The following is a 23686-nucleotide window of genomic DNA, read 5'->3' on the forward strand; positions in this document are numbered from 1 at the left end:
GCTTCTTAGTAATCTCCATAGTACTTACCACAAACTGACACGTGTTTTTGTCTTGTGTCTCTTAAATGTAAGCTCATTGAGAGCCGAAACTCTGCCCCCTGCATTCAAACCCAAGCCTGTAGTCTCAAAGCATCATAGTGGAAAGAACAAGCAGTCACTTTGTGACTTACCTTAGAACAATAAGTCTCCCTAGGCATCTGTTAATAAGTACAGTGGATATAATTATAATTTTGCCTTCCATTACTGTTGTGATTTAAATGAGATACCACTTTTAATATACCTCATAGTGTTGGGCAGTTTTATGTGTTCAGTTAATGTTAGTTTCCAGTAAGAATGTTCTTAATTTCATGATTTCTTCATGAAAAGTAACTAGTGTTACTGTTATTATTTTGGCTCTGAGTTTTATAGGCTAGATCATTTCAGTGGCATTACACTGCTATCACTTCAGTTTTTCTTTGAATCATTTTAATTTATATAATTTCTTATAACCTGTGAATTTAACTTGATTCCATAGAAACTACTATTTAGGCCTTAAATTTCAATCAGATTTGCTTTGGACCCACAAAACCTTCCTAACTTCTCAGTGGAAGGAATTCTCTAGCCATCTCTTAGCAACTGGAGCTTTTTCTGTTAAGTATTCTCATTTTTACACCAAAGAGACTGTTCTAACTTTGCAACCACAGCATTGGCTTTCATTTAATCATAAGATCTTCACCCAGTTTTTGTCCGTTATGTAAATTTGAGGAGGCTTGACATTTGATGGTTATTGATAGTCACATTGGAGTTGTTCAGGTAGAAAATGGGTTGTCTCTTGCTCTTTTAAGAAGACTAAGAGAATTAAGTTGTTACGTGTTTGAGGTATCTTTTACTTACATTTGGGATGTTTGTGGGACAAGCAATGTGAAGAAAGGGATAGTCAGGAGATAAGGGGTAGGAGACCTGAGTTTGTCAGCATGGACAAAAAGGTGACATTCAGTGATGAAAGCCCTTTGAATTAAAGTTGGAGTGCATGTATTCAATGAACTGCACTGCTATTGAATATAGATTTGCTTTGCCTTTAGAATTAAACTGTTAGGAGCTTCTATGTTAATCTAAACACATCAGCAGAGATGTATTGGCTTTTCCTGTGATGCACAACATGATGAACTTAAGACAGTTTCTCTCAGGTTGTCATGGTCAAGAGATAAGGTGATGCTTAAACACTATAAATGAAATAAAACTTTCTGAGGAAGAGCTTATTCACAGGAAGCATAAAGTACTATGAACCTTCCAATTTGATATATATTTATTTGCAGTTGTTCTCCAGTGATGATGCGAGTGAAACTGCTAAAAGCTAGAGGTGTCTTTTCTGTTTCAGTTGTCTCTTGAGACTCTGCTTGGATTATCCTCGTTAATAACCTCTGAAGAAGTATAAATTTTGCGTAGCTCTAAAATTTGAATTTCATGCAGACCATTTAGTTAGTCAATAGTATTATTTTGAGCAAATGATAGAGAAGCTGAATTTAGAAATTAACCCCCACTTAGCTGCTTTACATAAAAATAGTTTCTTATTGATGGCTAGGGAATCTAATTAGTTTAATGTATATTAATTGATTTGATACGTCAAATGTTTTTTAGTTCTTCCTAAATGTCAACATTATTTCTTTTAACCTGTGAAGCACAGACTGATCTGGGAGTTTGAGCAAATCCTACAGGTTATTTAAGACTTCTTAGGTCATTTCTTCAAAAGATAACACTGACTGTATTCTGTTGTATTTGACAGTACTTACTAAAATAAAAGGAATATGAAAATACTGCTTTTGTATTTATGACCAATATCAGTGTAACATTTTAATTCTTACATTTAAGAAAATGTAAGATTTGCTTATTAGGTTTATAGATTCATAGCACCATTGAGAGGAAGGTATAGAGGTTTCCTAGAAACCCCTTTCCTGACCCTACACATAAAAGCTTTCCCCATCATTAACGTCCCCTACGAGTGGTACATTTCTTACGACTGAACCTACGTTAACATCTCACCATCACCTAGTTTACATAATGTATCCCATAGTTTACATTAAGGTTCACTCTTAGTGTACATTCTGTGGATTTGGACAAGTATATGTCATGTATTCACCATTATATTGATAGTATGTAGATTCTTTTAGCTCTTCCCCAAGTCCTCTACTCTGCCTGATCACTCCCTATTAACTTCTCCCAACTAGTTCTCTTTTTCTATTTCCTTTGACATGCCTTTTTTAGAATGTCGTATAGTGGAATTACATAGTATGTAGCCTTTTCATATTGGCTTCTTAGTAATCTGTATTTATGATTTCTTTTTAGCACTGAATAATATTCCATTGTCTTTATATAGTACAGTTTATTCACCCACCAGTAGATAATCTTGACTGCTTCCAAGTTTTAGCAATTACAGATGAAACTGCTATAAAACATCTGTGTGCAGGTTTGGGGGTGAAGGTGAGTTTTGAACTCATTTTTGGTAGTATGAGTGCTGGGTGGTTACAGTAAGAGTATATATAAGGTGTAAGTTTTACACTGTCTTCAGTGTGGCAGTACCATTTTGCATTCCCATCATCAATGAATAAGTGTTCTGTTGCTCTACATCCTTGCCATCATGTGGCGTTTTCAAATGTGTTCTGGATTTGGGCCATTTTGATAGTGTGTAGTGGTATCTCCATTATTTTAATTTGCAATTCCCTAATGACATATGGTGTTGGGCATCTTTTCATATGCTTATATGCCATTGTGTATCCTATTTAGTGAGATATCTGATCAGATTTTTTGCCCACTTTTTAATTGGGCTCATTTCTTGTTGAATTTTAAGCATTCTTTGTTATTCTTTGAATAACAGGCCTTTATCAGATATGCCTGATAAATAATTTGCAAGTATTTTCTCCTAGTCTGTGGCTTGTCTTCTCATCCTCTAGAATATTCTTTTTTAATTTTTTAATTGAGTTTTGGCTTGGGGACAACTAAGCTCCTCCTCACCACCTGCCACCCCCATTCTGCAGATTAATTATAATATAAAAGAACCTGGCCTTTTAGAAGTTCAGGTTTATATTCCTAACACCAAAAATTGATTTTAGATGTCAGTTTTTCCTCATTTTATTTAAATTCAGAGACTTGAAAATGTACCCTGGTTATGTTTTCTACTGTATACAGCCATTTATTAGCAATGTAAAGCTGTGGCAAGTGAGCCCTGAAGAACCTAAAAACATTATGCCATTGATTCATAAAACTTGTTTCCCTTTTTCGTTCCAAAAAGTAAACAAATAACTGACTTCATAAAAGACACTAAAAATGTTAGTATGAGATTCCCTGAAGAGCAATGTACCACTCATCAGAAATATATTTGGTGTTTACTTATTTTTTTCTCTTTAGACCCAGAATACTAAAAACTTAATGAGTTTTCCTCTTTTATAACTTGCTTCAGAAGGAAATTTTTTGTATGTTAAAATATGTCAATGTATTTTATAGCTGTTATTTGCATAAAGGGGGATAGGATGATTTAATCTTATCAGAAGAATATAAAATAATTTTAAGAATCAAGACTTATTTTAGCCTCTGCCATTGTTAAAGTTCTTTGTTTTCTAATTGGGTTTACAGATAGTATTTCCAGGCCTTGGTTATTATGTTAATTTGCTGACTCCTTTCATTGAAAAGGATTGGATTTCTAGCAAACAAGCCCTCAGTCTTTCCTAACCACTGTTTTCTTCTCTATTCCACAGAGTAGTAAATATTAAGGTTGGAGTGAGAGAAAACAGCTAGAATATAAAATAGAATATGTAACAGTTCATAAACAAGAAAGCCAGTTGAATTTAGGAGAAGGGAAACAAATCTGTTAAATGATTTGAGGTTTTGATTTTGTTGTTTGTCCCAGACTCTAGCTTTTTTTTAAATGAGAAATAACACTTGGATTGTGATTTTTTTTTGTCACAATCCAGAGTAGATAAAGTTTGATATAATAGACTTTTTTTTTAATGGCACATTGAAGAATTATTAAGATGGCAGCTTCTATTTTTCTTAGATGTTTTACAGAGTAATCAAACACATAAAATTAGAAAGTAATTCTTTATAGGCAAAGGTTTATTACTTGAGTTTTTTTTCAACTGGAGATTAATGCTACAGTATACTATGGCCTATTGCTGGAAAGTGCAAGTAAGTACCAGTATTACAATTGTATATTTTATTTTAGGAAAAACCAGACAAATGTTTTAAAGTGTAGTTTTAGTTCTTGATAATTTTATTACTCATTGTAACTAAATTTTGGAAGTTCTTAAACATTTGATTTCTGATTGGATTTTGTAATTAGAAAATAAATATTAGCATTTAAAAAATGACAAATGAATCAGGTGAACTAAACTTGAGTTTACTGACTGGAGATATGGGTTTGTGTGGTTTTCCACAGCAGTGTAAAGCTTAGGATATCAATATGTAGCCTTCTGTTTACATCATTACATTAATAAGACCATATCCTCCATTCTTTCCTTTTAAGGATTTTATGTGTTTGTTAAGAAATAGATTGAAGGTGTTTTTGCTGTTGTAATGATGATAATGCTTTCAGTGTAACAGAACAAAATATAACTGTGCAAAAGAGGTCGTACAGTTTAAGAATGAATGGCTATGCAGGTATAAGAAACTAGCAGGTCAGTAGCCCTTATACACTCATGTTTCCCTCTTCGCAGAACCCAAAATTCATGTGCTTCAGCTTGACAGAATCAAACTCACTAAATTACCGTAGATTGCTTTTTCTGTAGAAAATGGAATCTAGTCTTATAAGAGATCTTCAAGTCTGCATTTAAAAATTTTTTCTTTTTAATACACTTACTTTATGCCAAGTTATGTTTTCAAATGTGCTCTATATAACTGTGTAAAGCATTAGTCTTAATAAAATTTAATGCGAAAAACATCCTTAAGGTTTGAAAAATAAACTTCTCAGTTAGCATTATTTTATCTGAAGTGCTTTGTGTTCACAGGAAGAACAGGCAGCAAAACTGAAAGCTGAGAAGATCAGAGTTGCTCTAGAGAAAATTAAAGAGGCACAAGTAAAAAAGGTGATATTTGGGCTTTTTCCTGGTTTGGGATTTTTGTCAGTTTTACAGATTTATTAAATGTCTTGTTTAATGTAATGTATCTCTATAAAGAGGTAGATAGAGGAGTATTTCTTTCTAATCTATTTTGCATGGGTAAAATTCATTATAAGAGGAATAACTGGCTTTGAATTCTCATAAGAGAATAAATTCAAGCAATCTTATTACATGGTCTCACCTTTTGTTATATATTTTTAAAGGATATAAATTTATTGAGTAGGTTATTTGAGGTTTATTTATAGTATCTTTCTTGAATAATAAACTCATGTGTATTTTTAACTTATATTTAAGAACATTAAACCAAAAATTATGCAGTATTGAAAGAAGCGTCTAGAGTGCTGTTCCTTGGCTAGTGTCTCATCACATTTTTACCTGTTACAGCTGGTGATTAGAGTCCACATGTCTGACGATAGCTCTAAAACCATGATGGTGGATGAGAGGCAAACAGTGAGACAAGTGCTGGATAGCCTGATGGACAAATCCCACTGTGGTTACAGTGTAGACTGGTCACTGGTGGAGACCATCTCTGAGTTACAGATGGGTTAGTAATGCAGTTCTTGTACTTAACTTTTCCATTTCTATGTAATTATAACAGTTTCCATATTGATATGATACAGTTAGACATCTTTATATGTTTTTTCTGAAATGTTATTTGGCTTATATTATCTTTGAATACAAAATCATTGCCAGTTCATATTTTTTATGACTAGAACAAAAAGTATAAAGTAACGGTGCTTTTTTCCTTTCGACTAAGAAATGCGTAAATTAACATTTACTAAGACCATTTTATTTATTCACATCTGTAACAAAGTCTATACCAGCATTTGACTTTCAGGGGAAGCAAAACACATCTTATTTTTAACTATATGTACTAATTCGTAATTTCCCATGATTTAAATTTTTTTTAAAGATTTATTTATGCGTACAGAACTGGGGTACAGGCCAGAGGTATGGGGATGGTGAGAGGATTCACCAGAGACGGAGTGGGGAGCAGAACAGGCAGGTTGACAAAATATACTGCTGAGGGGAGCAGCGGGAGGGTCAGGAGAGGTCTGCTGTGCCATCTGGATCACCTCCAGGGCTGGTGGTGATCAAACTCATGCTGAAGTGGCTTTAGCTTCTTAGTGCTGTGCTTTAACCAACTGCACCACCAGGGAGGGCCCTGATTTTAAATTTTTATTTGGCACTTTCTATTTAAAAGTTCCTCAGAGACTTTTAAAAAGTTACTTTGGTAATATTAGCTAAATGGTTACAGAAGATTTGCAACAATCATTTAGACTTTTATTGAATCTAATCAATTTCGTTTTTAAAAATGTATAAGCAAGTAATGTGAATGTCAGATAAAATAGACTTTAGGCAAAATGCATTACTAGACATAAAGAGAAACACACACCTTCACCTTCTATTTTATTTATCTACTAATAGCATTAAAATATATCAAGCAAAAATTAACAGGACTACCAAGAGAAATTCACAAGTCAATCTTCATAGAACTTCTAACCTAAGAATCTTTAGTTACCAGTATACTCAAGCAAATGACAAAGGGTTTAATATAATAGATAACTGCTTAGAACACTATCTAATAATGGGGAGATAATTGTTCTTTTCAAGCAGAAATGAATACTTCCAAAAATTGATGTAACCAGGCCATAAGCACCAACATACAGATTATGTCTTTGAACCATATCTTCAGTATACAGGACATGTTCTTTGATTTTGAACTTGGAAATCAGAAAATACATTTATGTTTAAAATTAAGCAAGACCCATAGATAAAGAATGAATTCACCTTAGAAAAGTTTACAGTGCCAAGAAATGAATACTATGAAAGTACTTAATACCAGAATTTATGAAATGCAGCCTTTTTTAAGGCAGAAGGGAGAAAGGTTGAAGGCTATATAAACTAGTGTTTCAAGACAGAAGATCTAACTCACGTCCTAGTTCTTTCCTGTTTTGTCCTTACTGAGATCACTTTTAACACTAATAGATTATGTTTCCTTGTATGAAAAATGAGGGAAGATAAGAATTGCTTAGGGCCAAAGATGATAATATTATAAGGTTCTTTGTTCCTAATGTAAATTAGCATGTTTTCGTGTCTTTAATGCACCGCTGATGAATACTAATGAAACAATTGCTATTTCATTCTGAGACAGAACGAATCTTTGAAGACCATGAAAACTTGGTTGAAAATCTCCTTAATTGGACAAGAGATAGCCAAAATAAGCTTATATTTATGGAGCGTATAGAAAAATATGCACTTTTCAAAAATCCACAGGTGAGTGAATAATGTATAGCTATCAGGCTTTTTACATGTTTATGTTATCCTGTTACTGCTAAGTTAATAGCATTAAAAGACTAACAACTACCTGGTTGAAGCATTGTGACTGCAAACCCCATGGGAGCACCTGCTGCTGCTGAAGGCAAAGTCTACTGGGGCTCAGTGTGGCCTCAGACAGGTACCAGGCCGCAGGCCAGACAGGCTGACCTTGGGTAAGCAGGGAGTTACCAGGTTTCTCCTCTCCAGTCCAGCCTGGTATTGAACGCATCTTTTTCTTTGGTGAGTTTCTCATCCATCCAGCCATTTCTCCAGTTGGCACTATATTTTCATTTCTTTTTTAAGTTACTTTTTAAAAATCCAAATAACCTTGATCAGTCGTGTTTCACATTTTAATATTCTTTGATTTAGTTGGCATTTTTGCTTATCCCAAAATAAGATTTCCTTATATTCCAATATTTCGTAAAAAGCACAGGTGAGGGAAGACAACCTGATCATAAAGAAGAATAGCAGTGGTACAAGAAAGATACTGAATGGTTGTCCTTGAAATGGCTTAACCATGATCCATCATTTTTGGATGTTGTTATTGAAAGATACATATTTGGGAATGTCAGCAGACCTTTGTATGGGTGATGGTGGGGAAAAAATGGTTACTAGTCTAATATTTAGAACTCATGTATCTGGTTCAGTTAAACTCAGCATTAACAAAATTTGTCTCCCTGGTGGCACAAGGGGTTAAGATGCAGCACTGTGGAACTATCAACAGCCATGCAGAATGAGTTTGATCCCGGCCAGGGAGGTGACGCACATGGCGTAGCAGACCTCTCATGACCCTCCCACTGCTCCCCTCAGCAGTGTACTTTAGTCATTCTGCCTGTTCTGCTCCCCACTCTGGTGCATTCCTCTCACCCCCTACATCTCTGGCCTACACCCCTGCTCTTATATGCATAAATAATAAATCTGTAAAAGAAAAAAAAAGTCTGCTTAGGCACTTAATAGGTTTAGGTTATGTAAGTACAGCTTTCATTAATATACTAAAGGATATTTGCCAGCTGTTGCATGTAATATCACCTCAAGATTTGGAGGAGGGCTATGAGGTCTATGTGGAATAATTCAAGACAAATGGATAACACAAAGAGGAGGCCATTATTAAGCTTTTTAGTGATGAATTCCATGCAGTTTCTTTTCAAGGACATACAATACCTCACTCTGTACAGGCAGAAATTGACAGAGATTTGCTGTGTTTTCAGTTAAAATCATACATGTATCTGCACCTAGAGAATATTTGAATGGGATTATCCTTTAACCTTCAATTATTTATTTTTTCAGAATTATCTCCTGGGGAAAAAGGAAACTGTTGAGATGGCAGATAGAAACAAAGAAGTGCTGTTGGAGGTATGGATTCCTTCTCTTCACGTTAGATACTATAGTAGTTAGCACCTTCTGGAAGCATGTCAGTGCTCTGTATTTGTAATTACACTTGTAACTAGAGAAACCTGTGTTCCATCCATTGCTGGTTCAACGGTTTGAATGTTCGGCCACTGAAGAAACAAAAGTAAGTATTTAGTCAAGCAATTACTGAGAGGACTTCAGATCCCAGTATGGGTTTTTTTTTTTTTTTTTTTAAGATTTATTTATGTATGCATACAGAACTGGGGTACAGGCCAGAGGTGCAGGGGAGGAGAGAGGATTCACCAGAGACAGAGCGGGGAGCAGAAAAGGCAGACTGATGAAGTACACTGCTGAGGAGAGCAGCGGGCAGGTCAGGAGAGGTCTGCTGCGGCATGTGGTCTCCTCCGGGGCAGATGGGGATCAAACTCATGCTGAAGTGACTTTAGCTTCTTAGTGCTGTGCTTTAACCTGCTGTACCACCAGAGAGTGCGCCTCAGTGGGGTTTTAGGGGCTGATAGTGGGAGAGAAGGCTGGCCAGTGGAGAGTGTGAGTGTGCTTTGCTCAGCAGAGGAAAAACATCAAGCAGAGTTAGAATTAGCTGTTTATAAAGTACTTCAAGACTTAGTCTTAAATGACTCAAACAATATTTTCAATTATAATTATTATTTTAAATATCTCCTTATTTTGAGGAGTAATAATAACAATTTAAACCAAAAAAAATTGGTTTTTGCTAATGTCAGAGAACTAAAGTCCAGTAAGTTTGTATGTTTGAATCTTGAACACATTTAGGCATCTGTAGTGACAGTAGCGACAATTTCAAAAAATCCTTTAAGTGTGAACCTTTACACCTAAAACACACAGTAATACAGTGTTGTAAATCATCATTACTTCAATAAACAGAATTTTAAAAAAGAAAATTTTGAGTTTGTTTACATTTCTTTCAACTTAGTGTTAAGTATTAAAAAGTAAATGCCCTCTGTATAACAGTCATACAGTTTTAAAATTGTAACCAGGTCATTCAGTTAACATGTTGCTTTTAAGAAACATAAATGCTCCTATTCAGCATGAAAGCTAATCCAAATGTGTTAATTTGGAGAAAAAGTAATATGTTACCTCTTTACAAATGTAGCTCAGTTGACATTTCAACTTAATTCACAACACTGTTAGGTAAAAGTTTATGCCTGGGTTTTTTGCCCTATAAATATTTTAGAATTGTCATAGTAGTTTTGAAATAAATACATATTGTTTAGAAGAGAAGTTTCTAATTGAAGTAAAGTTAGCAGCATCAATGCTAAGCTTTTCTGGTTTAATTACAGTGTCTTGCATTTCACCAGGGTAAATAAACACAGCCTTGTCCTGAGAACCCAAGGACATGTCTTTCCTAATTATCATCTTCTTTTAGGAATGCTTTTGTGGAAGTTCTGTTACTGTGCCAGAAATTGAAGGAGTTCTTTGGTTGAAAGATGATGGCAAGAAGTCCTGGAAAAAGCGCTATTTTCTCTTGCGAGCATCTGGTATCTATTATGTCCCTAAAGGAAAAGCAAAGGTGTGTCTCTTTAGTTGACTTGTGAGCTTTTTCTTGCTGCTAACTGATTTTCATCTGTAGTGAGGGTGCTGACAAGGTGAAAGTAGGCTCTGATTTGTTTGCACTTGAGGGAGACACACTTTCCTTACTGATCTAAAGAAGAGAAAACCTGACAAGTCACTCTGGTCTTTAGCTGGGCTCATTTTGAAATCATGCTTGTATAATTTTTGAAACTTCTAGAATAATTTTTGCTTACGTTTGGAGAGCTTTCTGGAATTATAGGCACTTCAGCCTTCCTTGAGTAACATAAATCTGGTTTTTTGTTTTATTTATTTTTGTGTGAAGAACTGGGGTGCAGGCTGGAGATCTGGGGGGAGAAGGGTGAGAGGCTTCACCAGAGATGAGTGGGGAGCAGAACAGGCAGAACTACTGACGTACTCTGCTGAAGGGAGCAGCAGGCGAGACAGGAGAGGTCTGCTGCGCCACGTGGGTCACTCCCAGGCTGGGGATTGAACTCAGGCCATCATGGTCATAGAACTGAGGCTTAACCTCTATATAACCAGGGAGGCTGGTTGAGGGTTCCCTTGGTAGCTGTCATTTCTGAGCTTACTGGCTGCCAGCTCAGTTTTAAAGCCCTTTACAGTTTGATCTCATTTGCTCTTTACCACCATCTTGAGAAATATATGTTGTTGCCCCTATTTACTTGATGAGGAAACTGACTTGACACTTATGTTACAGGTACTAAACTATATATTTTTTTTATTCTTTACAGAAAGATTTGTTATACTGTATTGTATTTAATATACAATACTATATTTAGAGGCTTTTTCAAATGTTAGGCTTTCCAAGCATGTCAGTGTTCAGTGTGAATGACAATAAGTGAAATGGGCTGTCTGTTTTCATTGCATCACAGATTAAAGAAGAAACAGAATCTAACTGCATTGTCTTCTGCAAAATAGCAGTAATTTCTACTTTCTTAAGTTTTGATTTTCGGTTAAGGATATTTGCTTGTTTACACATTATTGTTAATTCAGTCTTCTGGGTGTTTTTTCTTAGGTCTCTCGGGACCTAGTGTGCTTTCTCCAACTGGATCATGTCAATGTTTATTATGGACAGGACTATCGGAACAAATACAAAGCACCTACAGACTATTGTCTGGTGCTAAAGGTAAACATGTGCCTCTTACTAGAGTTTTAATTGATGTTAGAGTGGGAGGGGAGCTTTAGACAGTGACAGCCATTCTTGGTAGACAAACTCTTGGGGAGGTGAAAGCTCTGGTGTACCCAGATGGGTACAGGAGCTGCTGCAGTGAATATGAAATAACACTGATCTCGGAGCCCTAGGACAGATGATGGCCCCAAGAGTCTGTCTGGGTTATAGTGTATGCAACAGCAAAGGACTGTTCCCCCACCCTTTTCTGCTGACCCAGATGGAAATCTGCAAACCACACAGCCCTGCAATACTGAGATCAGGATCTGCTAAGCAGGCTCTGGGCACAGAGAAGCTTGTCCTGACTGCAGAGAGAGAGGCAGTGGTGTAAGCTTCCCAGCCCTCATGTACTCTACCCACCCACGACTGTGAACACTTACTCAGCTGGGCTCCCACTCCTTCCCACCATCATGCTAAACAAGAAAACCAAATAAAAATGCAGGCCACTGTGCCAGCTGTTGAAGAGGAGGGATAAAGGTCTGTGAAAGAAGGCACGACTCAGGCGGTGCAGTACAGAAAACTGTTGAGGCTATGACCCAAATCTTATGACACCAGATTGGAGGCGCCAACAGAGTTCAGAAGAGTAATCATGAAACTATTCTACAAAGTTTGAGATGATCAAACATAGGCAAGTTCAGATGCCAAAAGAGATACCTGGGAGCAAAAGGAACTCACCAAAGAAATAGAAATTGAAGCTATTTTTAAAAATGAATAAAATAGAAATGATGTATTGAAGAATATGATGTAGGAACTGAAAAAAGCCACGAAGAACTTAGAAGATGGACTTTTAATGTTGCTGATGAAAAATTCTAGTCATAGAAGATAAAAATGTTCAAATAAGTGGGAGAGGAGAAAGATTCAGGAAAAAAATGAAGAAATTATACAAGTCATCAGACTATGAGAAGAGGAAGCAGAAGGAGAGTGGGCATCCATACAAGCGAGGAGAGACGGGAGCACAAATCTAATTCAAAGAAATAATGGCTGAGAAGGTTCCAAGTCTAAGAAAAGAACTAATGACAGTGTCCAAAACAGAACACCCAAATTTCTAAATGCAAAATGACCTACCTAGATACAGCATTTAATTATCACAGGGAAAAGATAATATGAAGAGTTGCTAGAAAACAAAAGCATGTAAGATACAGCTTGAACAGCAGCATGCAAAAAATGAAACTGGCTCATTACCTCTGTACACAAAACTTAATTCAAAATGGATGAAAGATGGATATAAGGTTTGAAACCTTAAAATACATAAAAGGAAACATCGGTGATAATAATACACAATCCCAGACATAAACCGCAGAGATATATTTGGAGCTGTAACTCCACTAGCAAGGAAAAAGGACAAAAATAAATAGGACTTACATCACTTTTTAAAAAAAAATAATATAATAGTTTACTTTTACATCATTTTGTGCATTTTCCCATCTCCGTTGTAATCCCCGGGGGCTTCCCATCACCAAATCACCCATATGCCATCACCATAGTCCAGTGCACTTCCCTCCCCAACCGTTTTTGATCCCATTCCCCACTCCACACCCATAATATGTCTCTGGTATATGGCTGTTCATTATTATTTTCTCACCTGGTCCGTTATACTCCTCTGAGTGAGACCACCTGGTGTTTTTCCTTTTCTTTCTGGCTTATCTCATTAAGCATGATCTTTTCCAGCTCCATCCATGTTGCTGCAAAAGGCATGTGTTTATTTTTTATTTCAGTTGCTGAGTATTCCATTGTGTATATGTACCACATCTTTTTTTTCAATAATATAGTAGTTTATTTTTACATCATTTTGTACATTTTTTTTTTCATCTCAATTGTAATCTCCGTGGGTTTCCCATCACCGAGTCACCCGTGTGCCATCACCATAGTCCCGTGAACTTCCCAGCCCCCCCCCCATTTTTGATCCCATTCCCCACTCCACCCCACAAAATGTCTTTGTATACCACATCTTTTTAATCCAGCCATCCACTTTTGGGCATTTGGGCTGTTTCCATGTCTTTCCAGTTGTAAATAAAATAGCAGTAAACATGGGGGTGCAGGTGTCTTTTCGAATCAGTGTTTTTGTGTCTTGGATAGATACCTAGGAGTGGGATTGCTGGGTTGTAGGGAAGCTCCATGTTTAGCAGTTTGAGGAACCTCCAGTTTTCCATAGTGGTTATACTAGTTTGTGTTCCCACCAGCAGTGCAGGGGAGTTCCTTTTTCTCTACCTCCTCACCAACATTTGTTGTTGCTAGTTGTTTTAAGATGTGCCATTCTCACTAGGGTGAGGTGGTATCTCATTGTGGTTTTAATTTGCTTCTCCCTTATTACAAGTGATGTTGAACATTTTTTCATATGCTTGTTGGCCATCCGCATTTCCTCTTTGGAGAAGTGTCTTTTTAGCTCTTCTGCCCATTTTTTGATGGAGTTGTTTATTTTTGTTGAGTTTCATCAGTTCTTTGTATATCTTTGTGGTCAATCCTTTATCACTAGTTTTGTGTGAGAAAATTTTTTCCCAGTCAGTGGGATGTCTGTTTTTTGTAATGTCTCTTTTGCTATATATAAGCTCTTCAACTTGATGGGGGCTACATCACTTTTGTACTACAAAAGAAACCACCACAAAAACAACAAGCAGCCTCTGGACTGGGAGGAGACATTTGCACATCACACATAATTTCCAAAAAATAAACAGTGCTCATACAACTCAGTAGCAACAACAATTGGGCAGAAGGCCTAACTAGATACTTTTCCACAGTAGGTGTAATACAGGCACATGAAACATCACTCAACATCACTTAGTATAAAGGAAGTGCAAGTTAGAATCACGATGAGCTGTCACCCCACACCTGTGAGAAAGACCACTGTAAAGAAAGACAGGAAACAAAAAATGTTGGCAAGGATGTGGTGAAAAGGAGCACTCATCCACTGTTAGTCGGAATGTGATTCGATGCAGCCTCTGAAAAATATGGAAATTCCTTAAATAAAAAAACAAAAAATGGAAATCCTTATGACCCAGCAGTAACACTGGTTAAGTATTTATACCCAATGAGTATGTTACGAAGGGATTTGTGCACACCTGTGTTTATAGCAGCAGCATTTACAAAAGACGAGCCTAAACACCCAGCTGGATAGAGAAATTGTGGCTTACATGCTCCATACTCAGTTATTTGAAAAGATGAAATAGTGCCTTTTAGAACAAAATGGATGGGTCTTGAGGTTATTATACTAAGTGAAATAAGTCAGAAAATGAAAGATAATGGGATGGTTACATTAATTCATGGAATGTAATTAACCATACTGGGAAAGTGCAGTAAAGATAGTTCTACATTCTGAAGAATAGGCTTTATAGACTGCTTCCCAAAGGAGCGTGGGCCCTAGAGAAGGTTGGGGGCAAGGAGGTGACAGGACACTAGCCCTGTGGCTTCAGAGAGCACTTGTGAAGGCGCACTCCCAAAATTAGTCATGTAATCATTCGGCAACTCAATGTAATTGGGGGGGGGGGCCTAAAATCAGTAAAAAAAATAAGTTTGAGAATACTATTTTTTAATGATATAATAGTTAATTTTTACATCATTTTGTTCATTTCCACATCTCAGTTGTATGAGAATATTATTTTTTTTTTTTAAATGAGGCCCAAGTGCCTAATTTTTTTTTTTTAATTTATTTATTTGTGCATACAGAACTGGGGTACAGGCCAGAGGCTCCAGGCAGAAAGAGGCTTCACCAGAGACAGAGTGGGGAACAGAAAAGGCAGATCGACGAAGTACGCTGCTGAGGGGAGCAGCGGGCGAGGAGAGGTCTGCCACACCATGTGGTCACCTCCAGGGCAGACGGGAATCGAACTCATGTGGTAGCGGCTTTAGATTCTCAGTGCTGTGCTTTAACCCGCTGCGCCACCAGGGAGGGCCGAGAATATTATTTTTAAAGGTGGGACAGAACATGCTTTGTTTGAGCTTCCCTGCACTGCTTTAGCCACATCAGAGGGCACTGTGTCCACGTTGAAAGGACAAGTTTTCATCTGCTCCAGAAATAATTTTTGTGTTTTTTCCTAAACCATAATCCTGATAACCCATGAGCATATTATGAGTTGTCTAAGCTGTTTTTAAGTGAAGTTTTTTAAATGCTGTATTCAAACTCTGAGCTGCTCACAGTGATTGTACCTGTTTTTGTGAGCAGGTATTTGTTGCAACTTTTTACCTAGCTACACTTAAAAATTTTTTAATTTAAAAATTCAAGATATTGATTGGTATAATTTTTTTTTCTCATTGATTCCTTCTTCATAGTCCCTTGCTAACTACTCATGGTTATGTGATCATTTGATTTTGCTTTCTCTAGGAATCGTCAATGTGGGGAGGAGGGAGGTATTTAAGATGTTGTTCTTGTAGTGAACATTAAATATTTCTCCAAATAAAATACAATTATGGATTTTTTTCCCCACTCAGAATAACTGGAAAGAGAAGTAGTATATCCAGAGCCAAGTATGAACTAGAGGTTTCTTCCTAGGGCACAAGTGGTTATGACCTAGAAGAGTTGAAATACAGTTGTTCAACCAGTCCCCACTTTGCGGTCAGTTCAAGTCAATCCTCACCCGAGCCTCAGCTTTGAAGTACATTGGGTTGTAAAACCTAATCTCTTCTTGCAGAAAAGCTGTCGGTTCCCTGGAGGACCCACTGCCAGTAGAGGCACCTGAGAGGCGCCCAGTCCCACCGTTGCCCACCGCCTGGGGCTGTGCCCACTGCTCAGCCTGGTGGCGTCACTGAAGGCTGCCATTGGAAGTCTTCCGAACCCTTCAGTCTGTTTGAATGAAAACCTAATACTCTCTTCCCTTTCCGTAGTCTTAGAGATTAAGAATCCTACTCACTTTGTTAACTTTGATGGACTTTGTTTCTTTGAAATGTGGAAGGATATTTGCAGATTTCCCATGATGTGCAGAATTAAATATTTCTGTTTAATTTGGACATCTTGACCTAAAATTAAATATAAGCTCCTTTCTTGTTTCTATTGTACAAATACTCAGGGACCATTTAGTCTAGTCTTATGGACATAGAACAGATATAAATTAGTTTTGATCATTAACTGATGGCCCATAACTAACTTGTCCAGATATGGCTAAGCTTTGATAGAGGTGGGTTTTTCTGTTCTCCAGGGTGCTTAGCTATTTCTTGCCTTTAATCTTGCAGCACCCACAGATCCAGAAGAAATCTCAGTACATCAAGTACCTTTGTTGTGATGATGTGAGGACCCTGCACCAGTGGATTAATGGTATCCGCATTGCAAAGGTAGATTTTCTTTTGATGTGATGAGGTACCTAATGATAAGGCTTTACTTGTGACAGTTATTCTGATTCCTTCATGTTCATGATTTTGCCAAGGTCCAGTTATGCAGGCCTAACATTCTTTTTTTTTTTTAATTTTTGTTTTTTAAAGATTTATTTATTCATATAGAACTGGGGTTATAGGCCAGAGATGCGGAGGGTGAGAGGATTCACCAGAGACAGAGTGGGGAGCAGAACAGGCAGATCGATGAAGTACACTGCTGAGGGAAGTAGTGGGCGGGTCAGGAGAAGTCTGCCTCGCCATGTGGATCTCCTCCGGGACAGGCGGGAATCGAACTCATGCGGAAGTGGCTTAAGCTTCTTAGTGCTGTGCTTTAACCTGCTGCGCCACCAGGGAGGGCCCCTAACATTCATATTTTAAGTCTTTTTTTTCTCCTTGGTGATGAGGGTAATTATAAGTTTACTTCTATGAAATAATACTGTTGTTGAAAATAGTACTTTATCAAAGCAATTCATTTTTGTTTTGGAGAATGCAAAATATATATGTGACATATGGCAGAGGTTAGCCTTAGCAAAGGAAAAATTTTGTAAGCTAAATTGCTTTGGATAAGGGAGGGATAAATGGGTGGCATAACAGAGGCATTTTTTGCACTGACAACATTTATAATCTGTATGATAACATAATGGTCAATACATATCATACATTTGTCTACACCCATTGATTGTGGGTCGGTCGCCAGGAGTGAACCTAAGGTAGATGTTTGGCTTTGAGTGAATGCAACAAATGCACCACTCTGGTGGGGAGTGTTGATAATGGGAGAGGTTGTGCATGTGCAGGGCTTGGGGATTATGGGAACTCTGTACCATGTTCTCAATTTTGCTGTGCATTTGAAATAAGAACCTGAAATTTTTTTTAAAAGGGAAACTTAAAGATGAATATATATAATAATTGAAGGAATATTTATGCCTTCTAAATAACTGAAAGTAAAATCTTATAGCTATAAAATCCAATTTGCTTTAGAAATAACTGAAAAAATATCTCTGTAGATAGGAAGGAACAGTGTTAACTACCTGCTACCTTTGTAAAAATGAGGAAAAATAAGAATACATTATAACTTACTGGTATTGAGAGTTTTTGAAATATTACCATTTTTAATATGAACTATGAGTCAGTAAACAGAAATGTGTCCCCCTTTCTTACCTCATCCATCTATACATACCCAGTAAAGTTCAGATGTCACTGCCTTCTGTTTAGTATGGGAAACAGCTCTACGTGAACTATCAAGAAGCCTTGAAGAGGACAGAATCAGCTTATGATTGGACTTCCTTATCCAGCTCCAGCATTAAATCAGGATCCAGTTCTTCCAGCATCCCAGGTAGTTTAAAATACCCAGAACACTATTTTGTATAAAAACTGCAGCTGTATCTGATTTCTAAATTAGTTAGTGGATATATTTTGTGCTTTTTTTAAAGTTGCTGATAGATGGAGCAGTAGCAGCCAGGCCTAGTTTACTAGTATATTTGAAACAGGAAACTGGTAGATATAGTTTAAAGTCAGGAGTTTTGGTATATAGTTTATTTAAAACTCAAGTATTGATACATTAATTGAGGATAGAAAGTTGGATACTCTATATTCAGAATCCATCTTGAAACCTCAGATTTCCTGACATTTCAGTAGAGTGAAAAATAACTAGAACCGGTTCAATATCATAGTCATCAGACTTTTTAAAATTTCAAAGGAAATCAGTGATACAGAAGAGGTGCTTATCTTCATTTCCCATAGCCCTTAAGCAAAGTCTGCTTGATCACATACTAAATGTTTCTTTCCCGTCAATCTGTTCCATAAATGAGAGTTGTGTGATATGAAAGCAGGTTTTTTTTTTTTAACATCACACGAAAAAATAATTAAAAGCTGTTTAATAAAAAGTTGTCACTTGATTTAATCTCTAAGTGAAAGCAAATTCAGAGTATATAGATATATGGGTTACTGTACATATATGTGTATGTGTGTCTATATATGTAATGTTTTGAAAGAATGAGAATATTCAATACCTGAACTTGGTTTCTAATACCATTCTTCCTCTTTCCCACCCTACCCCACCCCACCCCCAACCAAAAAAAAAAAAAGGCTCTTTGGGAAATGGCTAATTCAAAGGCTATGGCATAGAATTTATCAGATGAGCCTAGAGCATCTTGATGCAAGGGATGAAGGAAATGCTCATAGAAACACAACAGTGGAAGTATTCAAACAGAGACAGGAACCAACCTGAGACCAGTGTCCATAGCTATTACAATCTAAGCAACAAATCAAAATACTATAGGATTATAAATCAAATTGTAAGAGAAATATAATTATATTGGTCCATACAGATACAAATAAATTCTCGAATGGAGAAGTGACAACCTCCCTATACAGAAGATTTCTCAATGATTGATGTGGCCACTACCCTCAAGGAGGTAGAACTAACCTTCTTCCTCCTTTCCTTAAGTGTAGACTGCAGAGTGATTTCCTTCCAAGAAATACAGGGGGTGTGGAGGGCAGGTAACTTCACATGAAGAAATCTGACAACACCTCAGCCAAGTGATCAAGGTCAAAATCAGTAGCCCTTGATACAAGGAGGTGAGCATTTCCTTTTAGGTCTTCTGCAAACCCTATATGCGCAGTCTAATCAAGAGGAAAACACCATACATTCAAAATTCTCACAAGGAATTCTTAAACTCATAATAGACATGACTAACTGTAGTGTGGGGCCCTCGATCAGAGGAAGGAAAAGCTGTTGCAATCTGAATAAATGTAATGTGTCAACATCAACTCCTTAGTTGTGAGAAAGGGCAGCATAGTAATGTAACTTTAATAATGAAGGAAAGTAAGTGTCCCATATAGAGGAACTGTTCTAACATTACAATGTGGTTGTTAATCTACCAAGCAAACAAAAAACATTCTTTCATTAAAATGGGGGTGGGGGGGAGAACCCTTCAAGACTATGATTAGGGAAGGCAGGGTAAGAATGTGTTGCAAGTAGGATTTTAGAAAAAGAAATGAGGGTCAAAATTAAAAGAAGATGCTTGGCTTTTATTTGTACAAGTTTATGGAGATTATTTCATGAAGCGGTATGGTGCCTTCCCCACTCTGGCATTTTCTGAGTTCGCATTGCCACTGTGGCTTTCTTTTCAGGTAAGTTATAAAATCATATCCACTCACACTCAAGAGAGCACAAAGATTTGCGGTGCTAGCCGCTGACCTAGATATTAATTAAATAGGGATGATATATATGAGGTTAGCAAAGTTGTAACTTTTAAGAAATAAAAAACTACACAACTAAATGAAAGACAGAGCAAGAAAGACAGTGTGGGTTTATCTTACACTGCTCATACTGTTTGCCTTGAGAATATCGTGCTAGCTTTATAGCGGAGTTCTGTGACTTGGCACCACTTTGGGTAACTTGACTTACAGCCTCACAATATCCAGTTGTCACTGTGTGATCGGATGTGACTCGCTTTGACATTTGCATCTTCACCTGTGATGCAGGAGTTGGGTTAGGTGCTACCCACTTTTATTTTACCTGCCTTGGGAGTGTAGTGGTCTTCCAGTTCTTCCCTCCCTCCGCCGGATGTCAGAGCTTGCTGTATCCACAGTCCTCCCAGGCCCCTTGAAGATGATTTTGTTCCTGTCCAAGAGCCAGGCAACAGCATGTTTGCTGCCTTGTGATGACAGCACATGAGTACTTAGGAAAACTACTGCTCACTTGGGGATCAGATTCTATATAACTTAATTGCTGGGGAACAGGAAGTTACCATTATATGAACACCTGAATTCATAAGTGAGAACTGTGTCATAGTTTGAAGCCAGGAACATGCTGAAAAGATTGATCCACTATGTAATGAAGACAGATTTGGGGGGTCGAGGGGGAGGAAGGAGTCACTCTTCTTTTGGAGGTTCATTACTTCTCCTTATTAGGAGTTTATTTCTTACAACACAGATTGTCAGGACACCAGTAACATTAATGAAATGGCCCTTTTGCTATAGTTGCCATTCTCATAGTGAATTACTTAAAGGCATCAATATTTCCTTTTTTGCCTTAAAGTAAGTTTTCTAGTGGAAAATACTGGCTGTGTTTATGTGAAATGAGTAAAATTTACTTGTTGCATCTGGTTTTGTGTAAAACACTGTCTAAGTTATTTATGCTGCCAGAATATTTATTTACTCCTATTTTTTTGAAATGATTCTTTACACAGAGTCTCAGTCCAATCATTCTAATCAGTCTGATAGTGGAGTTTCTGACACCCAGCCAGCAGGACATGTCCGCTCTCAGAGTGTCGTCAGCTCGATCTTCTCCGAAGCTTGGAGACGAGGCACTCAGTTGGAAGAGTCCAGCAAGGTAGCACACTTGTATTAATGTACATTGAAAAATCAGTGGCATTTCATAGATTTCCTTGGTTGCCCTTTTACTCCTTTATTAGGACTCTTTCTTGGACCTATTTTCAACTTTTTGGGTTCGCTTCCACTCAGAAATGATTATTTCGTGAGTTGGTTCTAATGGCTCTGGCCTTTTAATGCCTTTTATCAGTGACTGTAGATTTTGAGAGAGAACAGAGTCCTCCTTTTCCACTCTTAATTAACTTGGAGGAAGCAACACCATCTAGTGCCAGTGCCCTAAATTTATTCCAGAAAAGCTGCTTACGGTTGTTTTATTCATTGTTGTTTTACTCATCCCTTTATCTTTCTTGTATGCTTTATGACATTGCTCTGTGGTTGGTACCTTTTCTCAAATTATTATTTATGTGGAAGATTAAGTTCCAATTAATAACTTTAAAAATTCTGGGCCTGAGCCCATTCTGTAACCACTAAGAACGAGTAGTTATATGACTCTCTCTATATAGAAAAATAAGTTCCTCAGTGTAGTTGGAAGATACTGGAGCGCACTGCCTCGGCTGTTATGCAGGCAAGGGTGTGTGTCCCAGGTATATTCCCCCTCTGCATGGGAAGGTCTCAGTGGCCTTTCTGAGGAGGCTGGCCTGGCCACTTTGCTTTCACCCCATATTCTTTTGGTCTGAGTCATTTAAATTGGAACACTCACCAATGAGAACTAATGGCTATTTCCCTCATGTTTATTCCATTATTTGTCTATGTTGAAGGTACTAATAGCCAACTGGGGATAAAGCACTTTCTCTTAGAAGGAAATACTTAAGAATTGGCCCTAAGGACCTAAATTTTCAGAACCCAACATTTTAATACCCTTATCGAAGGCTCAGACTTTTATGAGATAATTCACTTTTCCTTGCCCCTCTCCAATCGATGTGGACGGAATAGCCCTTCCTGGTGCCAGTAACTTCTGTATATATTGTAGAAAGCAGGTTTTCACAATTCAGGTATCCAAAGAAAAGTCCTTTACCTTGTTAAATTGTTAATGTTGTTATCCATGTGCACTTAAAATTATAAACTGCCCAAACGTTAGGAGAAAGGCTAAGGAAAGCAGAGGCCTACCTGCTCCACGGCCCGACTGTGGTTTCGGAGAGCGCGTCCCTGCCAAGCACCTGGGCCTTGTGTGAGTCGTGACCCCTGTGTGTTTCTTCTCCTGTTATCTCAGTCTCAGGAGCCACATGAGAAGGCCCGCACAGCTAAGGTCTACACCCCTGCAGCAGCCAAGACAGGGTCAAGTTAAGGTTGGGGGCTGTTCTTTGGAAACACATTAACCTGGGTGACTCATAGCCATATTTTGCAAACTAATGCCATACGTTGGTGTGCCATTTTTAAAGAAATGTGAGTGTCTTGATGAGCAGTAAAGCTCAGTCCTGTGATGAGCCCTGTAGTCTACTAACTGTAGCATTTCACTGCGGACGAGATGTCACTCCTAAATGGGAAACGGCTGTTTATCTGGGTCCACCGCTTGTTCAAAGAGCCTAAAAGATGTGCCCAACATTATTAAACCAAGGGTCCTTTTATTGCTCTTTTCAAAAGTGCTTAACATACATGCATGAGTGTCTCCATGAAATCAGTGACCATCTGTGGCAGTTACGTGCAGTATGAGGTGTCCAGATGGGCACAGCAGCAGTTTGTTTAAAGCTCTGGCTCCCATCTCTTGATACATTTATTTACTCTGGGCGTCCGCAAAGTTTTCTTTCATTTTCCTCTGGCATTTTCTGGTATTTTGTATGCTCTTTTGCTGTAATGTTCATGAAGCATTTCTTTATGTATTTTCCAGTAAAACAAATGTAAAGAATGCCCCCCCCTTTACCTGCATTGCTGGACTTCTCCTGTGCATGTTGGATGCAAGTGTCTCACATGAACACGAGTGTGTGTGTCAAGCTCATTCATTGCTGTGTAACTGCACGCACGCCTGCTCAACATTCTCATACTCTCACGTGTCCGCTTGCTAGCATCAGAAAGACATCCTCACTCCTCGGGCGCCCTCCAGCAGCTCTCCTAGCCCAGTAAAGGCACCTGCTGATGTGGGTGCCGTCGTGGACTGAAAGGTGAATTCCAGTCATCACATCTCCCCTGCCAGAGTCCAGGGTGGGGCGATGAAAGCCAGAGGGCAGACAGCTGACAGCCCACCGCCACTCATGGCTTTTGCAGCAAGAGCATTCCCCGGATGGTTAGGCAGCCTGGCTGTTTAAGAAGCTCGTTGGGTAATGTCCTCTCTGCCTTGTCCAGGGATCAGATTTGGCCTGCCTGATATTGTCTTTCTTTGTGATCACCAACTCTTGCATCCTTTTATGCATGTCCCTTTCAGATTTCTTGCTTTTTAGTTTTGCCCAGAGCTTACTTCTGTAATTGGTGTTATGTTTTTCTCTCCCCCTCCATGTTATACTCTCTTTAGGCCAGAACGGAATCTGTGAATCGACCCTACACTTCACTTATGCCCCCTCTGTCCCCACAACCTAAGATAGTCACTCCCTACACTGCCTCACAGCCTTCCCCACCACTGCCTCCCCCACCC

At 37.9% G+C, this 23686-nt stretch overlaps 1 protein-coding gene across 1 annotated transcript in view; it reads left to right on the forward strand.

Moving 5' to 3' along the window:
* RAPH1 (Ras association (RalGDS/AF-6) and pleckstrin homology domains 1) overlaps window positions 1–23686 on the forward strand; it is a 50044-nt gene that overhangs the window by 22194 nt on the left and 4164 nt on the right. The window contains exons 4-13 of the mRNA XM_012725298.1: window positions 4977–5054; window positions 5472–5631; window positions 7243–7364; window positions 8694–8759; window positions 10159–10302; window positions 11338–11448; window positions 16651–16749; window positions 18001–18121; window positions 20982–21124; window positions 23567–23677. Of these exons, the coding sequence (XP_012580752.1) occupies window positions 4977–5054; window positions 5472–5631; window positions 7243–7364; window positions 8694–8759; window positions 10159–10302; window positions 11338–11448; window positions 16651–16749; window positions 18001–18121; window positions 20982–21124; window positions 23567–23677 (1155 nt within the window). The remainder of the gene's footprint in view (window positions 1–4976; window positions 5055–5471; window positions 5632–7242; window positions 7365–8693; window positions 8760–10158; window positions 10303–11337; window positions 11449–16650; window positions 16750–18000; window positions 18122–20981; window positions 21125–23566; window positions 23678–23686) is intronic.

The sequence above is a fragment of the Condylura cristata genome, unplaced genomic scaffold (genome assembly GCF_000260355.1).
Source record: "Condylura cristata isolate star-nosed mole 26May11 unplaced genomic scaffold, ConCri1.0 scaffold00002, whole genome shotgun sequence".
Taxonomy (NCBI): domain Eukaryota; kingdom Metazoa; phylum Chordata; class Mammalia; order Eulipotyphla; family Talpidae; genus Condylura; species Condylura cristata.